Below are 15,957 nucleotides of genomic sequence, written 5' to 3' on the forward strand. Positions count from 1 at the left end.
ATCCTTGTCTTACTCCCCGTTCTTGAGAAATGAAGGTTGTTCTTTTTAGTCCAGATCCCGGCGATCTCGCTACCTTGTCTGGGATGTTGTGAGTGCAGTGGAATTCACCATGAACTGGTAGTTTGTTTTTTAGGTTTTCTGAAAAGGCCAGAATTTAGAGATTTTCTGCCAAATTCCGCATTTTTTTAAAAGTCTGAATTGTGGAAAAAAGTCAGAATTTAGAGTTACAGATCAAAATCTGACATTTGGGACTTTCCTGAAAAAAACAGGATCTTGAGAAAAAAAGTCTGAACCTTTTTTTTTTTTTTTAAATAGTCAATATTCTGAGGTTTTCTGAAAAGGCCAGGATTTAGAGATTTTCTGAAAACTTCATCATTTTAGAAGAAGTCAGCAATTTGGGAAAAAGTCAGAATTTGGAGAAAAAAGTAATTATATGATTTGCAGGAAAAAGTCTGAATTGTAAAATTTTCTGAAAAAGTCCGAATTTTGAGGAAAAAGTAATCATGAGATTTCCAGAAATAAGTTAGAAATTTGATAGATTTCCAGAAAAGGTCAGGATTTTGAGAAGAAAGTCAGAATGTTTAGATCATTGGTCTTAGTTATTGGTCTCATGTAGGGATGGGTATCAGTGTTTCCCCTAAAATATATATTTTTTGTTTGTTTTGGGGGTTACCCGAGCAGCACCCTGCCAAGGCAGTAAACCGAGGGGAAACACTGGGTATCTTCTGAAATGTATCGATTCCGGTTCTTATCGATTCCCCGTTTTGATTCCAAACTGTAAAAGAAAGAGGTCAAACGTTTAGATGGACAAAAATATCTTTATTCTTTTAACCCTTAGATGCATAAGTGGGTCTTTTTGGACCCGCTGAGGTGGTTTTCTTGAAGTATCTTTGTAATTACATTTTTTTATCATTTCATATTCCAGCTATTCCTCAAAAACATGTTTTGGATATCATGCCATTCACATTTTAAATTTAAATTTTAAGAAATTGTAGTTTTTGTATTTCTACCCCAAGCTTCCATAAGCGGGTCAACAATGACTCGCATGCATTTTCTATGGAATCCTTTGGGAACCTTTGATTCTTATCACCTGTTGCTGTCAGGAATACATTCACTGTAGGACCAAACAGACGACATCACAAGTGACACCTCTCAGGAAGATTATTTTACACAGCAAGATCTGATACCTGTCAGTATAATAATAATACATTATATTTTATAGGGCTTTTCAAGGACTCAAAATTGCTTTACAATATAAGGGAAGGTTAGGGTGGGGGGTATAGGACTATCAAACTTGATCAACCGGCATGGACTGATGGGGGGTGGGCTTTGAGTAGACAAGAGGAGAAGAGAGGAGTTTTGAAAAGGGACTGGAATACTGTGAGGGTCTCAGAATAGCGGAGATCTTTGGAAAACTGTGTTCAAAACGTTTTTTTTTCAAAATGTAAAAAAAATGTCAAATTGTGAAAAGTTAAATATTAAATATTTCTAATGTGAACCAAAATATAATACTAAATATTATATAAGTGATTTTTCTTAACCAAAATGACAAACATGGCATAAAAACACATATTATTCTAATACGGGTCCTTTTAGCCCCACTTATGGAAGACTGTAGGGTCCAGTCACTCGTGCATCTAAGGGTTAAGCTTTAACTGACATTTTTACAAATAAAATAAAATGTATGCAATACAGATGTATTGCACAATAGCTCTGCTTTATTTTAACTGAGCTATGCCTGTGGCAAGTTAATAATTGCACCTTGTCTTTTTCTTTTTTAGTGTAGTGGAGCCACACTTGAGAGCGTTTACGCGAACCATCTTTGGTGTTATGAAGTGGCCGAGCTCGTGAACTGTCTACGAGAGGGCGTGGGGAGCCTCGCTGCAGTGCAACTGTGGACCTCTGTCGCCTGTCAGCGCAACTTACATGATGCCGTTTAAAAAAGTTAAGGGCGGTGCCGGCCGTCAGCGAACCAAGCCGGCTGCCAGCGGCCCGCTGATGACTGGCCGTTCTGTGATTCTCCAGAACACACAGATGGCCAGTCCGCCCCTGGTTACCCTGTATTCCACCGGGTCACCGCGGCGCAGACGGACCCGGTGGAATACAGGGTCTACCGCGTTTAGGAATCGTAAAGCAGCACCGAAATTGTGTACTTTTTATGGGTACCCGGTACACAGCATTTTCTTATCGTTCTCATCTGGAACCGAGTTTTGGTTCCCAACCCTAGTCTTATGTAATATTCAATGCTTTGTTTAGTCTTTTCATTAGCTGTAAGCTGCAATCATCAAGGTTAAAACACTGGAAATAATCCCTTTGTATGTGATGAATCTATGTGATGTATACGTTTAAACTTTATAAATTGAATTACTATTCCATGATATTCAATTCATTGAGATGCACCTGTATGAGTCCAAGTACAGGTTTAGCGAGGTATTGAGTGATGCTAAACGACTACTCTGAGAAACTCCAACACCAGTTCTCAGATAACGACTCTGCAGACGGGTCACAAACTATAAGGCTAAGGCCTCACACTCTGTCAACAACCGACGCCTTGCTAACCGGCAGTGAAACTACATTTTAGATCAGTTACCGTACTAACTCACCTCATCTGGAAAAAATATGTAATTGACAGACTATTGAGCCAACAGAAATACACAGTGGGCGTAAACTTCGTGGTTAGATTTTAAATTCTAATACTCTACAGTTTCTCTGAATATGTGTTTCCTGTTTCCTGCAGACTTCCAGCAGCTGGTGGTGGTTAAAGAAGAGGTTCCCCCTGAGCAGCAGGAGTGGAGCTCCAGTCTGGACCAGGAGGACCCAGAGCCCCCCCCACACATTAAAGAGGAACAGGAGGAACTCTGTATCAGTCAGGAGGGAGAGCAGCTTCAAGGGCTGGAGGAGGCTGATATCATCAAGTTCACATTCACTCCTGTCCCTGTGAAGAGTGAAGATGATGAAGAGAAACCTCAGTCCTCTCAGCTTCATCAAATACAAACTGAACACCTGGAAACAGAAGCTGATGGAGAGGACTGTGGAGGACCAGAACCAGCAAGGAGCTCTGATCCAGAGAGACATTTACAACCAGAGACTGAGGACAACCCTGGAGACTCTTCTGAACCTGACACTGGAGACTCTTCTGAACCTGACACTGAAGACAGTGCTGATTGGAAGAAGACCAGAGAATCAGGTTCAAAGTCTCAGAGAAATAAACAAGACCATGTCAGTGATTCAAGACGTAGGACTGGAAAGAAACACTTTAGATGCTCTCAGTGTGCGAAAATATTTGGCCGCAAGTCAAGTCTGAATAGACATATCATAATTCATACCGGAGAGAAACCATTTACCTGCTTAGTTTGTGAAAAATCTTTTGCGGAGAGAGGAGATTTAAAGACACACATGAGAATCCACACAGGAGACAAACCATTCAGCTGCTCAGTCTGTAACAAATCTTTTGCAGTGAGAGGAAGTTTAAAGGACCACATTAGAATCCACACAGGAGAGAAACCGTTCAGCTGCTCAGTCTGTGAGAAATATTTTACACAGAGAGGAGAATTACAGAGACACATGAGAGTCCATACAGGAGAGAAACCATTCAGCTGCTCAGTCTGTGAGAAATCTTTTGCAGAGAGAAGAGATTTACAGAGACACATGAGAATCCATACAGGAGAGAAACCATTCAGCTGCTCAGTCTGTGAGAAATCTTTTACACAGAGAGGAGATTTAAAATGCCACATGAGAATCCACACTGGAGAGAAACCATTTAGCTGCGGTTTTTGTGACAAAATATTCACTTGGAGTCGTCAGGTCAAAAGCCATAAGTGTGTTGGTCGTCAGTCCTCACAGCTTCATCAAACTCAAACTGAGGAGGACAGAGAGGCAGAGCCTCCAGCCAGCAGCTCAGCTGAACACATGGAAACAGAAGCTGATGGAGAGGACTGTGGCGGACCAGAACCAGCCAGGAATTCAGATCCAGAGAGACTTTTACAACCAGAGACTGAGGACAACCCTGGAGACTCTTCTGAACCTGACGTTTTTCAAGTCAAATCTGCATGTGCAACAAAAAAACAGGACAATTCATTAGTCCTTCGACAATTCACATGAGAAAAATCTGTCTGGCTGAATAAACTCTGTTTGACAATATTCATATATGACTTTATATAAACTCCATCTTTATCAACAGAAGTTTTGAATATGTTTAATGTTTTTGTCATACTACTTTTCTGATGTGTACTATAACCACTGACTGATTAATCTGCAGTAGTTTCTCTAATAATCTGTTTGTTTAATGAAATGTTGTGACTTTAAACTTCCATTGGGATGTTGTTGATAGTTCCTGTTGAGTTATCAGTCTGTTCTGGTCTAAAAGAAAAACCAATGACTTATTGATATAGAGAATATTTACGATGTTTTCAGTTTGATTCTGTTTATATCATCAAACCAAACTAAAAGAAAAAGGCCTTTGAAACAGACTCACATTCCTGCCTATTGTTTGTGTTTTGCAGCAGATTGCAATCAGCTCATTCAGAGTTCAGAGTTTATACCCGTCTTAATCTACACTGTAAGACCGAACATTACAACCTTCTGAAAGAAAATGGGTTGTTTTAACTCAAACATTTAAAAACGTTAATTCACCGCTAATTTTCTGATGACTATGAACGCTGGTCTGACGTCATCACGTTTGTGCTCCGCCCCCGACGTGCCTAGACGTTCTATCACCCATGCCTTCACCAGAGTCCGCCATTAACTCCTCGCCTCGGTTGAAATCGCTCAGACTTTTAAGAATACTTTGCCCACCGTGCTCTCACTGCCGGAATCGTGATCCTTCACTTTGTGTGGCATGGTGTGTTAGTTTGATTTGAGCTCTTGGTAGCTAGCCTACATTTAATATCTGCCTCACTTGAAAAATGATTTAACTTACGTTTAAGACAGTATTTTTATATTGTTTTAAGTTATATCTCATAGTGGAACGTTTGTGTTGCAAAAGTTCTCTGGAAAATTCGAATCTAAAATGGCGGCAGGCGGCGCGTTTTCTTTCTTCTTTTTTTTTTACCGCATGTTTTATTAATTTAGAGGCATAGAGGATTTACGTTCATTTGATCCACTACAATGTACCATAACTGTGCGTTCTGCATGTTTGTAAAAGCAAGCTAACTTGAAACACTAGACTATTCATTTTACAAGGTAATTTATACCCCCCAGCGTTTTCAAATACATGTAACTCAGCAAAGGTAATGATCGCGCAGTGATGATACTAATACTTCTAGAATCTGTGGAATCTCAGCTTTAATCTGATATCTTGTATGTGCAGTTACGATAAGTATAATAAAGTATTTCTACCGTGAGTTATGTGCGTTGGCATTTTTTTCGCTGAGGGCTAATTTAGACGCTTGTTGTGAGACTTGTGTTTGGTTTTGTCATCAACCCCAGAAAGAGTGAAAACAAAACAACGAAGAAGAACACAGACACACACACAGAAACACACGCACACACACACACTGACCGGCCAGGTTCTCGTGCACCGCCTTAATCTCGCTCGCCCGGACGAACGCCTCCTCGATGACCCGGTTCTTCTCCTCCAGATTCTGCATCTCCACCTCCAGCTGACCCTGAGCTCGCTCCATCTCCCCCTCGTACACCGTGATCTACGAACCACACACACACACACACAGACACACACACAAACTTGTTTTGGTAAAAATGGTTTGTATCGTCAGCTAGCTGAGTTTCGTTAAGTGGGTATGACACATTAAACCAGGGGTGCCCAACCAGTCGATCACGATCGACTGGGAATCTCCCCGGTCGAGATGTGTCTAAAAATAGAACAACAATATTCTGTTTTATCGTTAATGTCCTATAACCAGTGGCGTTTTTATATGTACAAAAGTGGTGGGGCACAAAAAACTTAGATGTCTATATATAAGCTTCTGCAGTGAGGTTCATGTCCTGGTGAGGCTATGACTCTTCAGGTTTACAAATATTATATTTTGACCTAAATCAAAATATAATATTATTTTCAAAAGCTTTTTTTTGTCTGATGCTTCAATTAATTTTAAACAGACAGTTCAACAAAAGGATACCCAAAAAATGTAATTTTATCATTTAAATATTGAATTGTTCTCTCTTAGTAAGATCCCATTTTCATGGCGGTCGTAAAATTGCAGTCTTACCTTGACATGAAGATGAAGTCCATTTGCCTATCCTTCTGGACAAAAATCTCTATTACTTTTTTGTAAAAGTCCTCCTTATGTTCTTGTAGTTTCAAAAGTCTATCATAAATCTGATCTAATCAATAGATTTATGATTCGAAAATTATAAAAGTAGGGTAGACATGTGGATATTATCCGGCTGAACAAAACGTGCATTTATCTAACAGGTTTGTTTCCCACAGATCTTATTTGGAGCTATTTTCTAAAATCCTATGGAGAAATATCATTGCTTTTTTGTGGAGGGAAGCCATGCGCAGTTTATTTCCGGGTTTTAGAACGCCTCACTGCAGCTCTCTCTCCTCCTCTTCACACACCACACTTTTCGCGGCACACGTACTTACAGCCAATCAGCTCTGAATTATGTGAGATGACGTATGGTGGGGATGGCAGCACTATGCCCCTATGGTCATTATTTTGTTGCCACACACATTAAATAGGACAATACTCTGAGCATGCGCAGTGTAGTTTTTACAGTCACCATTGACTTAAACAGGGAGAGGGAGGGGCAGGATCGGGTTTTGTCCCACATGGCTCAAAACAGCTCAATAGGCACACACTGTAGACACTAATTAGAAGAACACAGACTAAAACAGCAATGTACAGACAAATCAGATGAATAAACATGATCTTAAAATATATTTTATATATTTTTTAATTTATTTTTTGCATTTTTTTGTAATCATTACTTTTAATACTTTCTGCTGACACTAGGTGGGGCTGTGCCCCACCTGCCCCTAATGACCAGTCGCCACTGCCTATAACATCATCTTCCTGTGCCAGAATAATGCACTTGAACGCATCAAAGCTTTGTGATTGGCCGGCGTGACCCCATGTGTCGGGGCGTGGCTGGTGGGCAGTGGGCACTATTTTGCTGACGTTGTCCGTGTCAACAGCATGGATGGTCAACAGGAGTGACAGTCCGCACACACACAAGACCGCAATTATGGCAGAAGCAAAAAAGCCCAAAATATATAATTTTCACTCCGAGTGGGAGGATGATTATTTTTGTATCTATTCCAATTCAAAGTCCATCTGTCTCATCTGCAATGCGAGCGTGGCTTTATTGAAGAAGGGTAATTTAGGAGCGGCATTTCAAAACAGTGCACAAACGCTACGAGACGAATTCCCTCCTAATTCTGCCCTACGCTCCCAAAAGGGGAGGGGCCTCAAAGGACAGCTAAATGCACAGCAGTCCATTTTCACCAGGCCCAACAATAAGAGCAAGGCTGCTACCGGAGCATCTTATCGTGTCACGGTACGTCCACACAGCAGCTTTAAACAAATCTTCCAACGCTTCCAACGCTTCTCTGCCCATTGACTTTGAATGGGGATGACGTCACTTTGCCTCGCTTTTTGCCGAACTGCATTGTGGGGGAGCGAAGCGAAGATTTCCAGGATTTCCAGGATTCAAAAGTTGAGCAATGTTCAACTTTTGAAGCTGAGCTGGAAACGTCAGCCAATCAAATCCCGTTTATGCAAATCTGACAGTAGAAGCGCTAGCCAATCAAACCGCGTGTAAGCAGGGAGAACCAGACCGCAGTTCATTTCCTCATATTCCAAACGAGAAATTACGGTAGCAAATCACCCGGTTCTTTTCGACCAGAACTATTAACGGGATACAAACCGGAGGAACCAGGCATGGAGGGAGGTGGCAGCAGGGCCGCCGCTGGCCAACTTGGGGCCCCAAGCGACATTGTGAGATGAGGCCCCCCCCAACCAACAGTTGTTTTTGGAAACAAAGTAGGCTACTTTGCAAATATAATTCCTGTTTATTATTATTATCAACACAGTTACTTTTTTATACAGTGAGGTAAATGGTAAATGTGCATGCATGTCGTTCAGTATGCGTTTACAGGTGAATACGCATTACCTGCCAAATACTAGCCTCAAAACGATTAAAATATAATGAATGCAAATAAACTACTTCTACTAATAATAATCATAATCAATTCAATAATATAAATACTATATTTTATTATAATATACATGTAATATAGTCAAGACAAAACATGCTTATGACATGCTCAAAAACTGATATTTCTTAAATCTGTATTCTAGTTCCCTCTGTCAGCAATGTATCAACAATTACACACACATCAGTTCTATCAGTATTTCTCTGTGTTGTGATTGACATGATGATGACTGTTAGGAGGAAAAGTTTACTTTTTATTCATGTACTTTTTATTCATGTGCTTTTTATTCATGTATTTTTTCTTTTAATGTTTCTTTTATTATCTTTTACTGTTTTTAAATGCCTTTGTCTGGAAGTCTTTCATTTTTGTAAAGCACCTTGAATTGCCTTGTGTTGAAAGGTGCTATATAAATAAACTTGCCTTGCCTTGCCTTAAGGGAGAGGCTGAGCGTCACCATGAAATGTGCAAATTGACATAAAAATGAATAAAAGGGGAAAAAATGCTCCATGTTTTTTAGGCTGCAAACTTTAACTGTTATGTAAGCCAACTAGACAGACAGTGTATCTCTCCTCCTCCTGTACATCAGCAGATAAAAGGCATACAATACTTGAATGAATGTTAAATAAAGAATGCTGGAAATAACTGCATCTCCATTAGCCTATATGCTCTGCAGAGACTGCCTTCTTCATGTTGTGAATTTCAGCGGATGTTTTAATATGGCAATTGGCAATTTGACTTATACAACATTCGCAAGTTGTACATTTGACTCATACAATAACCCACCTTCGAGTGATGCTCTAGTTTCTTCATGGTTTAGTTGTTTCCCCTCTTGCTTGAGCCGGACTGAAACTGTCTTTTCACCGACATCTCTTCACCTGCGCTAGTGGCCGTATCAAAGCCGTGATTGGTCAGATGTCGATTCATTGCAACGGTGTCGGGTTACAGACGTGCTCTCCTTGTCACCTCTCACTCTCGCGGGGGGTGCACGGAGAACTGAGCGGAGAACTGCGCACAGCAGCTGAGGCCCTCTGGGCGGGGCCCCCTGAGCAAGGCGGGGCCCCATGCAGCCTGCGTGATTGGCCTGTAGGGAGGGGCGGCCCTGGGTGGCAGAGACAGTGGGTGAAACTGGTAGGTTTTCGCCTGTTTGGGGAGTTTATATATATATTGCTCGCATAAAATCCCCGGGGTTTTTTGCTTTGTATGTCGGGGGCGGGAGATTCATGTGATTGGTTGTTGGTCGCAAAAAATCCCCAAGCTGTCAGACACGCCCAGCTCCAAGATTTTCAAGATTTTTGAAAAGCTGCTGTGTGGACGTACCGTCAGTCAGGTTCTTGCGAAACACATGAAGTCTTTCAAAGACGGCGAAGTTGCGAAAGAAGCATTCCTGGAGGCTGCCGACGCGCTTTTTGGGGACAGTAAAAATAACCGTAGCATTTCAACAGGTTTTTTGATATAATAAACACTCAAGTTAGATACCGTTATTAATCATCTGTAAGTTTTAGTTTGTTTGAACTTATTCATTATAATTATTGTACAAAATGGTATAAGAATGCAAACTTAAATTGATTATAGTCTATTATCAATTCAGGTTAAGAAACTAGTGTTGCTTGCATCCTAAAGGGTTTGATTCTATTAATTTTGTCTTTTTTATTGCACGTTGGCAGCAGATTCCTGTGTAGCTTCAGATCTGAGTTGTCTTATTAGTAAGCCTAATTTATACTTTTGTAGCAACACTATTTTTATATAATGGCAAAGAAAGGGTTCAGAATCTTTTCTTTTCTTCCTGTGTCATATGTGGCAGCACTGTTCAATGTTTCTTGAAAACATGACCCACTGTAGTGACGTGTGAATAAACTCCAACTCTGTATCAACAACACTGTTGTGTAACTTCAGTTAAATACTTGTATGTGTGTAGATTAGAAAGAGGTAAGATAAAGGATCTGCAGTATTTTATGAAGTATTCATCGTACAAAGGTCAGTGTGTATTTACCTGGTAGGAGGCTGTCAGTAATGGCTACACCTCTATTTGGACTGGTAGATCTCGGCAGACTGGCAACTTTAAAAGTAGCTCTCGGTTTAAAAAAGGTTGGGCACCCCTGCTCTAAAGCATCTACCTGTATCTTAGACCCTGTTCCATCTAAGCTGTTCAAGGAAATTGCACCCCTAATTAATTACACCTGTATTAAATATGATGAATATATCTTTACTGTCAGGCTATGTTCCACAGTCATTTAAAGTAGCTGTAATTAAACCTATTATTAAAAAAACAAAAGTTGATCCTGAGGTTATGGCCAACTACAGGCCAATATCAAACATTCCCTTCCTCTCAAAAATCCTTGAGAAAGCAGTGGTCTCACAATTGTGTGCATTTTTAAATACAAATTGTTTATTTGAGAAATTCCAGTCAGGTTTTAGAAAACATCATAGCACAGAGACAGCACTGGTTAAAGTCACACATGACCTGCTTTCTATATCTGATAATGGACTTGCCTCTATCCTGGTTCTGTTAGATCTGAGTGCTGCCTTTGACACTATTAACCATAACATTCTACTCCAAAGATTAGAGCTTTTGATAGGTATAAGGGGAACTGCACTAAGCTTCTTTTTCGTGTCCTCAGAAATAAATGTTCAGCCCTTATTAAAAAAGCTAAAGCTGATTACTATCTGAGCTTACCCACTGATTGTTTTAATGACCATTCTAAGTTCTGGAAAACAATTAAATCACTTCAGAACAAGAAGGTTTCTAGTTTCCCAAAAAAACTGAAGGTCAGTGATTCTTTTATTTCAGATTCAGATGGTATGTCTAATGCTTTCAATGCTCACTTCAAAAAGGCTGGTCACATGTTTGATGAGCAAAGTCATGACTCTCTAAATGGTCGTACTCACAGCCCTAGTCAAGAGATGAACTCCCCTGTTTCTGATTTAGCTTATTTCTCGGTCTCTGAAGTCTTACAGGGTTTGCAATCAATTGATCCTAAAAAGTATGTCGGGCCTGACGGCCTCGACCCGTTCTTTTTAAAAATTGCAGCTCAGATTATAGCACAACCAGTAACTGATATTTGTAATCTCTCCCTGTCCACTCACACACTGCCAGCTGTGTGGAAGCAAGCTCTGGTATCGCCCCTCTTGAAAGCTGGTGATCCCAAGGAGTTAAATAACTATTGTCCTATCTCAAATCTTTCTGTGTTATCAAAGATTCTTGAGTCCCTAGTTTCTACTCAGCTAAAACTTTTTTTAAATTCACACAACATCCTTAACCCTATGCAATCTGGATTCAGATCAAAGCACAGTACTGTGACTGCCAGTCTGAAAGTCTTAGACGATATTAAGGCTGCTTTGGATACAAAATCAGTTTGTGTTGCATTGTTTATTGACCTATCAATCAATCAATCAATGTTTATTTATATAGCCCAATATCACAAATGTTACATTTGTCTCAGTGGACTTCACAGTTTGTACAGAATATCAGTATGACAATATGACACGGGCCCGGCGCCACGTGGGGGCAAAAGGGGGCATTCTCAGTTGTATTATTTGCCCCCTCACCTTGAGCATCATTCATCCATCAAAAAGTACAGTAAATGTCACAATTACTAAATAATAACTTTAAATAATTATCTTCCCCAATACACGTTACTATGTTTGGATCAGATGTGTGGGCCGGCAGCCAAGCAACGTGTAAACAAGCCTCAACCCCAAGTGAGCTTGTAGTCTTAATGTTAGCGTGTGTGCTTAGCTGTAAACACAGTCGGATGGGTGACCAAAACGTCCCCGTTTTCCGGGCAAAGTCCCCGTTTTTGGTGGCTGGTACCCGGTTGAAACTCTCGAAAATGTTCCCATTTTTGAATGTGCGTTTAAAAACATAGAGCAAGGTGAAATAAAATGTTACATGTCGTCAGTAAAAACAGAGTAACAGTGTTGTGCCTGTTTGTAGCGTTAGCGAATTTCTTCTTCTACTACTTCTTATTCTATGCACTTCTTCTTCTACTTCTAATTCAATGTACCTGCCCGCGAGACATTGGACAAAAGAAACTCGGCGAGTAGTGTCAACTAAATCCGTAGTATTACAACAAGAGTGCTTTAAACGAGGTAAGTTACAAATTTATGTTCTCAATCGTCATGTGTGGTATTGAATATTAAATCAGTTTAGATGTATTGTCCCCACAGCTCTGTGAAAACAATATGAAATCAACAAAAAATAAGACTAACTCAGGTTTTTGCCAAAGCGAGCCCTTTTACTATAATAATAATATGTTATGTATTATATCAACCGTATTAGTACAATGAGCGACATCTAGTGACGGATTTTGGAAGATTGATTTGATTTTTCTCATGGCAGTTAGACTCTAGAGACAAACCAGGGGACTATATTTGTATTTTTAATCTGTGTCTGTCCATTTGGTGTAGTATTTTATCCAATATTACATTTGGTTTATATATTAGTCACTTTCTTATGAAATGCCAGGTTTTAGGCCTTGATTTGAACATTCAATCCTGAAAATAATTGTTCTTTAATCCTGACATGACTAGAGTAGATAGTAAGTAAGTAAATCGGTATAGGAAGACAAGATAAAGGTCCCATGTCATGCTTTTCTGGTTATTACTCGTCCCCTTGTGTGTTATGAAGGTTTTTAAACGGTCTGCAGAGTAAAAAAACCCTCAAAGTACACCCTGTAGCGAGTACAATTCTAACGAAAATACCTGTCTATGCTGCCCCAGAACGCCTTGTTGGAGATTTCTCATTTACTTCCTGGGTATCGCTACGTAGGGATACACAGTAGCCACGCCCAGAGCTATGGCCGCACCCTCTGCCAGCCTTTCACGAAACAAAGCTTCCAAAACCTTTCAGCAATTCATGCCGGATATGTACAGCGTAGGGCACTGAAGAACGTCATATTTATTATGCTACACAAACATTATATTGCAGTTTTGGCGTCGTCAACTTCGAAATATGCAAAAAGAAAATGCATCTATGATTATTTTTAGCAGTCGTCTGTGTGCGAGGGGGCGGGGCAGTTTGCACACATGCGGCTGCTACATGCAACACACACACACACACGCACGCACGCACGCACACACACACACACACACACACACACACACACACACACACACACACACACACACACACACACACACACACACACACACACACACACACACACACACACACACACTACTCCTGCTTTGTTTGGACCAGTGGGAGATTCAGGCACACAACCTGTAAGTATTCATCGTTGTTTGTGTATTTATGATGTTTAAAACAAACAAGGTATCTACCACGACTGTTTAAATGGGTAAACGTTTTTCGGACTGCTAAGTTGGGATCGTGGAGAAATGCTCTCCACAGACCCATTCTCACAGCGTTATAAGCCTTTTTCTTGCTCAATATCAAGCCACACTTATTGTTTTTACTTCGGCTGTGAGTGTTTGTGTGTGCTCAGGATGAGTTTCGCTTGTTCTCGCTGTATCTATCTCCGACATTTGTTTCGCCGACATGGAAGCCCTGTCTGCTCCTCACAGCAACTCCTCACATGTCGCTTGACCAATCAGAGCACACTGGGCTCACAGGGAGGGGGCAGGAGCTCCAACAAGCCGTTTAGGACAGAGAGTGAATACCGGTGAATACACATACTTTACAGAGATGCTGTATGAGAAACCAATGTGAGTTTGGAAAATTGCACAGTATAAATCTATGTTAGTAGACCTCAACAATGGAATTATGATCAGTGGAAATGGCCATGACACGGGACCTTTAAGGGATAGAGGAGAAAAGGTTATGGTATAATTACAGAGCCTGTCAATTTATAAATTGAGGGAATCAATGTTAGTCTGTTAACCAAAAGTGCAGCCATCTATCTATCTATCTATCAACTATCTACTATCTGTTATTAAAGATCAGAGGAAAATAACAGAATGAGAGGGGTAAATCCAGAATACAAAATAAAGAAGCAAAGAGATTGTAGAGCAGTGAGAAGGGAAAACTCGGTGTGTCAATTCATTACATGGCCAGTATTTTTCGTTGTTGTGAAAAAAAAATCGCCCCCTCAGTCATTTCATCCTGGAGCCGGGCCTGATACGACACCCTCTGTCCTTAGACCCTCACATCGTACAAGGAAAAACTTCTGGAGAAAACTCACAGTTTAAAGGGAACATGGGAGAAACCTCAGGGAGAGCAACAGAGGAGGGATCCCTCTCCCAGGACGGACAGACGTGCAATAGATGCCGTGTGTAAATTGAAAAGATAATACATTTGCAACATAGGTAGTCCAAATGTTTGGAAATGCATGTGTGTATAATAGGAAGATGAATCCACGAGGATATCCATCCAGGACCTATGATCCAGGACCACAGCCACGACTCAAGATCCAGGGCTCGCGATCCAGGACAGAGGAGCGCAGGATCATCCATGACTCCGGATCCCGGCGTATATAGACACCAAAAAGAAAGAAATTTGGGGAAGCTGGGTTAATCGGAACATGAGAGTACACAGGTATAGACAGAGAGAAGGAAGAAGTAAGATGTCCCCCGACAAACTAAGCCTATATCAGCAAAACTAGGGGCTGAATCTAATCAGCCCTAACTATAAGCTTTATCAAAAAGGAAGGTCTTAAGCGCACTCTTAAAAACGGATAGGGTGTCTGCCGCCCGAACACAAACTGGAAGCTGATTCCACAAATGTGGAGCTTGATAAGAAAAGGCTCTGGCTCCCATTGTACTTTTAGAGACTCTAGGAACAACCAACAACCCTGCATTCTTGGAACGCAATGCCCTAGTAGGACAGTAGGGTATAATGAGTTCTTTAAGGTAAGATGGCGCCTGCCCATTAAGGGCTTTGTAGGCGAGAAGAATAATTTTAAATTCTATCCTGTGTTCTATAGGGAGCCAGTGTAAGGCAGCCAGAACAGGAGTAATGTGGTCCCTTTTCCTAACTCTGGTTAGTACACGAGCTGCAGCATTTTGAATCAGCTGAAGCGACTTGACTGACTTCTTGGTACACCCTGATAATAAGGAGTTACAATAATCCAGCCTTGAAGTAACAAATGCATGGACTAGTTTCTCTGCATCGTTTTGAGGCAAGATATGCCTGATTTTTGCAATGTTACGTAGATGGAAGTAGGCGGTCCTTGAAATAGATTTTATGTGGGCGTTAAAGGATAAATCCTGATCAAATATAACACCAAGATTCCTTACAGTCTCACTGGAGGCCAAATTAATGCCATCCATAGTTAGTATATCTTTAGATAATTTGTTTCGTAGATTCTTTGGGCCAAGTACAATAACTTCAGTTTTGGTCGTGTTTAACATCAAAAAGTTTAAGGTCATCCACGTTTTTTAAGTCCTTGAGGCAGTCTTGAATTGTATTTAGATGATTAATTTCATCAGGCTTGATTGATAAATATAGTTGAGTATCTGTCACGATTCTTGTGTTGTCTCACGTTTTTAGTTTTGTGTGTCTGGTAGTGGGTGTTTTGCTTTTCTCCTTGTCATGTTTTCCTCCCTGTGTATTGTCTGGTCTTTTCCCCTGTGTTTTCATGTCTGTCGTTAGTTTCCCTGGTGTGTCTAATTTCCTGATTGTTTTCACCTGTCACCCCTTCTGTGTCTCCTGTGCTCATCAGTGTCAGCCCCGCCCCTGATTGTTCTCACCTGTGTCTAGTTACCCTGTGTTTAAATTCCCCTGTCTCCCAGTATTCAGTGTCAGTTCGTTTTTGTCTTTTGCCATGGAAGGTCTTGTTTCTTGTCATGGTCAGGTCTATGCTCCTTGTGCTCTTGAAAAAGTTTGATTCCTCACTACGTGAGCGCTTTCAGTTTTTGTTCTCTATTTTTTTCATCTCGGC

The 15,957-nt window shown here is 40.7% G+C and overlaps 1 protein-coding gene across 1 annotated transcript in view; it reads left to right on the forward strand.

Moving 5' to 3' along the window:
- The window catches only part of LOC117557233 (zinc finger protein 32-like), a 57,348-nt gene extending 52,006 nt beyond the window's left edge, over nt 1-5,342 (forward strand). Inside the window, exon 2 of the mRNA XM_034232957.1 lies at nt 1,782-5,342. Within this exon, the coding sequence (XP_034088848.1) occupies nt 2,716-4,101 (1,386 nt within the window). The 5' untranslated portion in view covers nt 1,782-2,715 and the 3' untranslated portion in view covers nt 4,102-5,342. The remainder of the gene's footprint in view (nt 1-1,781) is intronic.
- Nucleotides 5,343-15,957: the final 10,615 nt, after the last annotated feature.

This window comes from Gymnodraco acuticeps, unplaced genomic scaffold (genome assembly GCF_902827175.1).
Source record: "Gymnodraco acuticeps unplaced genomic scaffold, fGymAcu1.1, whole genome shotgun sequence".
NCBI lineage: Eukaryota > Metazoa > Chordata > Actinopteri > Perciformes > Bathydraconidae > Gymnodraco > Gymnodraco acuticeps.